Source organism: Ranitomeya imitator, chromosome 1 (genome assembly GCF_032444005.1).
Source record: "Ranitomeya imitator isolate aRanImi1 chromosome 1, aRanImi1.pri, whole genome shotgun sequence".
Classification (NCBI taxonomy): domain Eukaryota; kingdom Metazoa; phylum Chordata; class Amphibia; order Anura; family Dendrobatidae; genus Ranitomeya; species Ranitomeya imitator.
In genome coordinates this window covers 691401073-691410231 of record NC_091282.1, presented here as the reverse complement: position 1 = coordinate 691410231, position 9159 = coordinate 691401073, and the positions used below count along the sequence as shown (strand labels likewise).

At 40.7% G+C, this 9159-nt stretch overlaps 1 protein-coding gene across 5 annotated transcripts in view; it reads right to left on the bottom strand.

Moving 5' to 3' along the window:
• Positions 1-235: 235 nt before the first annotated feature.
• The window catches only part of NUBPL (NUBP iron-sulfur cluster assembly factor, mitochondrial), a 35101-nt gene continuing 26177 nt past the window's right edge, over positions 236-9159 (bottom strand). For all 5 annotated transcript variants that reach the window (XM_069730429.1, XM_069730422.1, XM_069730436.1 and 2 more), the window contains 2 exons: positions 2721-2803; positions 236-2359 (listed from right to left, as the gene is read on the bottom strand). In XM_069730429.1, the coding sequence (XP_069586530.1) occupies positions 2306-2359; positions 2721-2803 (137 nt within the window). In that variant the 3' untranslated portion in view covers positions 236-2305. The remainder of the gene's footprint in view (positions 2360-2720; positions 2804-9159) is intronic.

The following is a 9159-nucleotide window of genomic DNA, read 5'->3' as shown; positions in this document are numbered from 1 at the left end:
CAGCTTACTTGTAACCAGAATACCCAAGTCCTTCTCCTGTTCTGTAGTCCTGAGTATGCTCCCATTTAATGTATATGCAGCAATAGGATTATTCCGTCCTAGGTGCATTACTCTACATTAAATCTCATTTGCCAAGTGTTTGCCCATTCACTCCAGATCGTTTTGCAAAATTGTAATGTCAAGGTCAGATTTTAGCATCCTACAAAGTTTGGTGTTGTCAGCAAAGACTGAAACATAACAAAAAAAGTTTTAATAAACTCTGAAAAAACAAACAAACAAAAAAGTTCAAATAACACCCCTTTTGCCCCATTAAAAATAAACATGATAAAAAATTACACAAGTGGTATTGCTGCGTCCAGAATGTCTTATCTATCACAAAATGGTATCAATAAGTATGCTATCTCACTTTACAAAAAATAAGCAGTCTCACAGCTCCATTGACCAAAAAAATGGCAACACAATAAAAAAAATATTGTTTTCTCAAAGTTCTGATTTGTTTTTCACCACTAAAATACCGTATATACTCGAGTATAAGCTGACCCGAGTATAAGCCGACCCCCCTAATTTTGCCACAAAAAAACTGGGAAAACTTATTGACTCGAGTATAAGCCTAGGGTAGGAAATGCAGCAGCTACCGGTGAATTTCAAAAATAAAAATAGATGCTCCATACCGTTCATTATTGCCCCATAAGATGCTCCATATAAAGCTGTGCCACATATAATGCTCCATAATGTTCATTATTGACCCATAGATGCTCCATATAAAGCTGTGCCCCACATATAATGCTCTGCACCGTTCATTATTGCCCCATAAATGTACCATAGAAAGTTGTGCCATATAGTGCTCTGCACCGTTCATTATTGCCCCATAGCTGTGCCATATAGTGCTCTGCACCATTCTTTATTGCCCCATAGATGTACCATAGAAAGCTGTGCCATTGCTGCTGCTGCAATAAAAAAAAAAAAAATGCCATACTCACCTCTTGCTGCTTGCAGCTCCTCAGCGTCCCGTCTCGGCGTCTTTCCGCACTGACTGATCAGGCAGAGGGCGGCGCCCACACTATACGTCATCGCGCCCTCTGACCTGAACAGTCAGAGCAAGAGGACGCGAAGACAGAGCGGCGCCCGGCGTGTGGAACGCGGACAGGTGAATATGTAATACTTACCTGCTCCCGGCGTCCCGCTCCTTACCCCGGACAGCTGGTCTTCGGGTGCCGCAGCCTCTTCCTCTATCAGCGGTCACCATTACCGCTCATTAGAGAAATGAATATGCGGCTCCACCCCTATGGGAGTGGAGTCCATATTCATTACTTTAATAAGCGGTCCCACGTGACCGCTGAACAGGGGAAGAGCTGCGGCACCCGGAGACCATGGGACTGCAGGGACAGCGCCAGGAGCCCCGGAAGCAGCGCCCTCTTCCCCTCACCCGCTGACCCTGCTGCCGACCGTGACTCGAGTATAAGCCGAGAGGGGCACTTTCAGCCCAAAAATTTGGGCTGAAAATTTCGGCTTATACTCGAGTATATACGGTAATAATAAAAAAAAAAATTGGACAAGTTTGGTATCATACCGAAGAGGAGAATCATATTGCCACTTCATTTTTGGCACACAGTTAAACAAATTCCCACAAAGCATTGCAGGTTTTTTTTTGGTTTTTTTCACTGCACGTGGGAGCTTATTTGGTGTTCCCAGAACACTAAGTGGTAAAAAAGTGGTAAAATGAACGATGTCATTCAAAAGTATAACTCGTTCCAGAAAAAAAACAAGTCATACATAAAGTCACAAAAATGTTTGCTTCCTCACGCTTACAAAACATGGCTCTCAAATGGTCTATCATGACCATGCCTATTTTGAGTGACAATAAAGAACAGCAGAAAAAGTGCACAACATAAGGCGAAAAAAAAAGAGGAATGATACATTCCCCCTAAAGTACTTTTTGCACACTGATATTTATTATTATAGCACCATTTATTCCATGGCGCTTTACATGTGAGGAGGGGTATACATAATAAAAACAACTACAATAATCTAAAACAATACAAGTCATAACTGGTACAGGAGGAGAGAGGACCTTGCCCGCGAGGGCTCACAAGCTACAAGGGATGGGTGAGGATACAATAGGTGAGGATATTCATAAATTATTGCCTTCCTTCTACTTTATGGCCACCAACATCACTGCATGGTGTAATGCACATTCATTTTTTTGTCCTGGTCTTCATCTGCTACAGCATGTTGGGTTCCCGATAAGCCTTTATTTCAGCCTTTACAAAAAAACAAAAACTTCCATTATGTAGACATTTCACCTTCATTTGGAGATTCTGCTTATTATTTGTTGTGCAATACCCATATATGCCTTAGCCTGCAATAGAGAAAATAAAAATAAAAAAAAAAATCAACACAGAATTTTACAAGTACTGGTAAATAAGAAAAGTTTTACAAGTAAAGATTGGCGAAAGAATATGAACTATCCTGGCTCCTGTGTGCAGCTTGGTTTTTCATGGCAGACAATATGGGACCAGTGTTCACCTCTGCACTGGTTATCCTCTTCCCATCGTCCTGGCTGCCCGTGGCGTTCACCAGGCCCCAAGCGCAGAGTATTGTTAGCACAGTAGCGACCATAGCTTTGTCCGGCTGCCTTGGAGAACCAATCTAGACGCCGGATCAGGGTAATTTGCACATTTTTGATCTTCTCTACTTATTGGTTCTACTGCAATATTCACCTCATTGCTCTCTGGATCAGACACGACTACCGGCTTGCCCAAGTCGCAGGTCTCTCTAATATTAATATGCAGAGGGATATCACCTGTAGGAACACAAACGTTTAATAAACTGTACACGGTCTTTGTGCACAAGGAAAAAGTGGAGTGTAAGCAAAGATTGTAGAAGTATGTCCACCCACACATTGTATAAAACATTGCTTTACCATGTCAGACAAGTTGTATTACTGAATTGGAAACCTACAAGAGCATCTTGAGGGTCACAGTTCCGAAAAATGAGGAACATACTTACTATGCATAAGCTCACATATACATGCTCAGATACATGTAAGAAAATCTGAGCAAAATGGACAGATGCCCCTGCTACAAACTGAGAAATCAAAAGTATGTTCTGAAATTGTTACAATGGCAATTAAAGCTGAATTGGTTGCACCGAATGATGCTTCCGCTAACCTTTTTCCTCCCCTTATTCCCTGTTCAATTCAAGGCAACACCTAGCTGACACACTATTGAGACACTTCATATATAACAACACCATTAGGGTATAGTACAGTTGTGGCCAAAAGTTGAGACACAAAGTATTTCATACGTTTTTACACTTTTATTGCCAAATATATGAAGTGTATACAAAGGTTATACAGTATGTACAGGGCCAACTCTTTGTCAAGATTTCTGCACTTTGCGATAGCAGCTAGATATCAGCTACTGGGCCAAATCCTGATTGTCAGCACCCCATTCTTGCCTAAATCAGTGCTTGCAGATTATCACAATTTTTGTGGATTTGCTTGTTCACCAGCTTGAGGACTGACCACATGTTCTCAATAGAATTGAGATCTGGAGCATTTACCGGCCATTGTTCCAAATGTCAATGTTTTGTTTCCTGTGTCACTTAGTTCTCACTTTTGCCATGTGACATGATGTTCCATCATGCTTGGAAAATCATTGTTTATCACCAAAGTCCTCCTGGTTGGTTGGGAGAAGTTGCTCTTGAGGGATGTTATGATCCCATTCTCTATTCAGGACAGTGTTCTTAGGTAAAATTGTCAGTAAGACCACTCCCACAGATGAAGTCCCCTCCAGGCCAACCTCCAAAAGCATTCACCTGACTGTAAGTGAAGGTGCACCTGCCTGCTGCCATTCCTTAGCAAGATCTGTACTGGTGCCGAACCATCTTTAGGAGACAGTCCTGACACTTGCTGGAAATTCTTCACAGCAATTGAACTTCTCTTGTTGAAGTTCTTAATAATTCGATAAATGGCTGATTTAGGGGCAATCTCAGGTTATGTTCACATGTTGCATTTTTGCTGCTTTTGTATGAAAATGTAATGTTTTTTTATCTAGTATCAGCAAAAGTTATGAGATTTCAGAAATCTCATGAACACACATTGTTTTTAATTTATTCCCTGAACGAATTGGAAAAGTTTTGCATTTTGAAAACTGCACCATGTCATTTCTTTCAGCATTTTCTCCCCATAGAAAGCAATAAGTGAGAAAAAAAAAAAGTAAAAAAAACGAAGGTATCAGGGTTTGCCGCATTTTAGTGAAAAGAAAGCAGGTACTAAAGTTTGAAACCCATTTATTTTTGTGATTTGTCAATGTTTAAGCCCTTTTTCGTTTTTGTTTTTTGCTCCCCTTCATCCCAGAGCCATAACTTTATTTTTCCGTCAATATGGCCATGTGAGGGCTTGTATTTTGCGGGACAAGTTGTACTTTTGAACGACATAATTGGTTTTACCATGTCGTGTACTAGAAAACGGGGAAAAAAAAAAATCCAAGTGCGGTGAAATTGCAAAAAAGTGAAATCCCACACTTGTTTTTTGTTTGGCTTTTTTGCTAGGTTCACTAAATGCTAAAACTGACCTGCCATTAGGATTCTCCAGGTCACGAGGTCTTTTTAGGTTAAAGATGAAATTTTGAAGAAATTATGTTTTTGTGACTGTGATTAAGTTAATTTTAATGGTAAGGAATAATTATTTCTCATTACAATCTAAAGTTAATGCAAATTCAAACTTTAAAAATTGAAGCAATAAACTTAGTAAGAACCAATATTTGTGTCAGTCAAAACCTTTGGCCACGACTGAATATTTTGACAGGTACTTCATTACAGTGAATGGATCCATTGGGGATCTCATGTCAGTCAGAGATTTATATGGAAACCCCGATGTAAGTGCTGAACGTACAGTTAGGTCCATATATATTTGGACAGAGACAACATTTCTCTAATTTTGGTTATAGACATTACCACAATGAATTTTAAACAAAACAATTCAGATGCAGTTGAAGTTCAGACTATCAGCTTTCATTTGAGGGTATCCACATTAAAATTGGCTGAAGAGTTTAGGAGTTTCAGCTCCTTAACATGTGCCACCCTGTTTTTAAAGGGACCAAAAGTAATTGGACAGATTCAATAATTTTAAATAAAATGTTCATTTTTAGTACTTGGTTGAAAACCCTTTGTTGGCAATGACTGCCTGAAGTCCTGAACTCATGGACATCACCAGACGCTGTGATACTTCCTTTTTGATGCTCTGCCAGGCCTTCACTGTGGTGGTTTTCAGTTGCTGTTTGTTTGTGGGCCTTTCTGTCTGAAGTTTAGTCTTTAACAAATGAAATGCATGCTCAATTGGGTTGAGATCAGGTGACTGACTTGGCCATTCAAGAATATTCCACTTCTCTGCTTTAATAAACTCCTGGGTTGCTTTGGCTTTATGTTTTGGGTCATTGTCCATCTGTAGCATGAAACGACGGCCAATCAGTTTGGCTGCATTTGGCTGGATCTGAGCACACAGTATGGCTCTGAATACCTCAGAATTCATTCGGCTGCTTCTGTCCTGTGTCACATCATCATTAAACACTAGTGACCCAGTGCCACTGGCAGCCATGCATGCCCAAGCCATCACACTGCCTCCGCCGTGTTTTACAGATAATGTGATATGCTTTGGCACATGAGCTGTATCACGCCTTCGCCATACTTTTCTCTTTCCATCATTCTGGTAGAGGTTGATCTTGGTTTCATCTGTCCAAAGAATGTTCTTCCAGAACTGTGCTGGCTTTTTTAGATGTTTTTTCAGTAAAGTCCAGTCTAGCCTTATTATTCTTGATGCTTATGAGTGGCTGCACCGTGCAGTGAACCCTCTGTATTTACTTTCATGCAGTCTTCTCTTTATGGTAGATTTGGATATTGATACGCCGACCTCCTGGAGAGTGTTGTTCACTTGGTTGGCTGTTGTGAAGGGGTTTCTCTTCACCATGGAGATTATTCTGCGATCATCCACCACTGTTGTCTTCCGTGGGCGCCCAGGTCTTTTTGCATTGATGAGTTCATCAGTGCTTTCTTTCTTTCTCAGGATGTACCAAACTATAGATTTTGCCACTCCTAATATTGTAGCAATTTCTCAGATGGGTTTTTTCTGTTTTCGCAGCTTAAGGATGGCTTGTTTCACCTGCATGGAGAGCTCCTTTCACCGCATGTTTACTTCACAGCAAAACCTTCCAAATGCAAGCACCACACCTCAAATCAACTCCTGGCCTTTTATCTGCTTAATTGAGAATGATATAACGAAGGGATAGCCCACACCTGTCCATGAAATAGCCTTGGAGTCAATTGTCCAATTACTTTTGGTCCCTTTAAAAACAGGATGGCACATGTTAAGGAGCTGAAACTACTAAACCCTTCAGCCAATTTTAATGTGGAAACCCTCAAATGAAAGCTGAAAGTCCGAACTTCAACTGCATCTAAATTGTTTTGTTTAAAATTCATTGTGGTAATGTCTATAACCAAAATTAATACAATTTTGTCTCTGTCCAAATATATATGGACCTAACTGTAGAGTGCAGGATAAATGTGATCCAAAATGTTAAGTAAAATGCTCCCCAAAAAACCTTCAACTCAATCCACAAAAACAGCAAGTCCCCCCTCAGATCTGTCAATGGAAATAGAAGGGGCTTTCACGTAACTGGTAACACACATGCTCTGGAAAAGCACCATGGCTCCTCGCCCCCCCCAAAAGATATTCAAGTGAATTCTGTGCTCCCGAATCCTAATGCCCCACTCCCTTCTGAGCCCCAGTGTGCCTAAATCACAATTAGCATTAACCCTCCTAATTTATGGTCACCATGTCTCCAGAAGTAGAAGCTGGGCGCTATAACATACTGGGCACTACAATAGCAGATTTGCAATTTTCACTCAGCAACATCCACTGCAAATTGTGGGTTCATTTTTTCCTGTTTTCTCTTATAGAAATAAAAAATTTGGAGCTAAAACATTTTAGTGGTAAAAATGTACTTATTTTTTTCTTTACTGTCTAATGGTATAAAAATCTGTGAGGCACTTGTGCTGTCAATATGATCATTGCACCCCTAGATGAATTCAATGAGAGGTTTAGTTTGAAAAATGGTGTCTCTTATGGGGGGGGGAGGGTTTCTGCTGTTCTGGCACCTCAGGGGCCCTGCCAATGTAACATGACACCCTCAAGCCAGTGCAGCAAAATCTGAACTCCAATATGGCGCTACTTCCCTTCTGAGCTTTGCACAGTGCCTCAAAGGTAGTTTTTGACCACATCTGGAGTATTGGCGTATTCAGGAGAAATTGCGCAACAAATTGTACCATTCGTTTCCCATATTACCCATTTTGAAAATGAAAAACTTGGGGCCAAAGCAACAGTTTGGTGGGAAACTGTCAGTCCAAGGTTATACAATTCTGTGAATCGCCTGAGCTTTAAAAATGCTCACTACACCCCTAGCTTAATTTATAGAGAAGTGTAGTTGCCAAATTGGGTAACTTGTGGGGGTTTCTGTTTTGGACTTGTCAGGGGCTGTTCATATGTGGCATGGTGTCAGCAATCTATTCCAGCCAAAATGGTGCTCCAAAATTCAAACAGTGCTCCTTCCGTCCTAAGCCCTTTCATGCGCCAAAACAGTAGTTTTCCACTAGATATGGAGTATCTGCGTACTCAGGAGAAATTGCACAACTTATTGTATGTCCATTTTCTCCTTATACCTTGTGAAAATGAAAAAGTTGGGGGAAAACCAACATTTTTGTGGGGAAAAAAAAAATCTATGAATTCATTTTCACGACTTAACGTTATAAAATTCTGTGAAGCACTTTTTTTTTTTGTCAAATTCACATTTTTTTTTTATTTTTACCAGTAAAATAATACAAAAAACTGGACATGTTTGGTATCGCTGTACTCATACTGATGAGGAGAACATTTCTACCACACAATATATACCAGAAAAATAACGTTAGAATTTTGTGATTTTTGCCACACTCAATTTTTCTTTCTCCTTTTCCAGTTCACTATGTGGTAAAATGAAAGTACAACTCATCCTGCGAGCCCTCGTATATCCATGAGGACAGATATATCAAAAATGCCATGGACCTTGAGCGAAAGGGGCGGTTAAAAAAAAAAAAATTGGACATGTCTGGGAAGGGATGAATACACAAAAAACAACATGCACACCATTCCAAAGATAAGAGGAATCATGGAATACAAATTCTTCTGTAAGTAACAGAGCGGTGCAGCTATGGTTCTTCATCTGAGCTATTCAGATGGAGGAGAGCTCATTTCGAACATTTAAAATGTAAGCTGTAGTAAAAAGGTCTGTCCAGAGTTAGCAGAGCTGTATTTATCAGTGCAGCAGAGTTGAATGCGACAAATCAACTCGGCTACATCTCTGTTGTACATAGAGCTGTGGAGATTTTGTGTTGGAGAAGTCAGCGTCCTGTGACAGTGCTAGGTGCAAAAGACTGAGGAGCAGAGAGCTGCGACAGCCGCCTTCCTTGCTCTCTCTTTTCAAATGAGCACTTCCCTCAGTCAGAGGAAGGAGGCGCTCATTAGACTTTCCCTTTTGCCCCTAGCCTTGTCACAGCAAACAGCTGATTTGACAGCTTGATCCAATCAGCTGTGCTGCCTCGCACTAAGCTACAGTGTGCGCTTGAGCAGAGGAAGCAAGAGGCGGGTCTGGCAGAGAATGGGAGTGGTGTCTGTTGTGACAATACGTCCAGTCTCTGCCAGACAGGAAAACTCTAGACAGAGTGCGAGCAGCTCCTCCAGAATCAGGAGAGCTGGTCACCTGTTGAAGTGTGGTATCTAGGCAACAGTGCAGAATGCTGACAGGGAGTATATTACACACTGTCAGCATTCCACAGCCTAGGTACAAACGTGCCATATTAAAAAAAGCCAGGAGAACCTCTTTAACGTAAAAGGACCTATTCATAACCTATATAAAAATTACATAGCTACAACAATAAAGTAAAACTCCAATGTTTTTTTCCCTCATTTCCCCATCTATTAGCTATTAAAAATGTTTCTTCGGGGTATGCATTAAAAGAATTACCAGTGACTGCTTTCTGCCATTTCCAGTGCGCACCACCATGTGACCACAGCTCTCTCTTCCTCCTTTGTTCCTTAATGTAAGTCTATAAGATCCTCATTCTGAA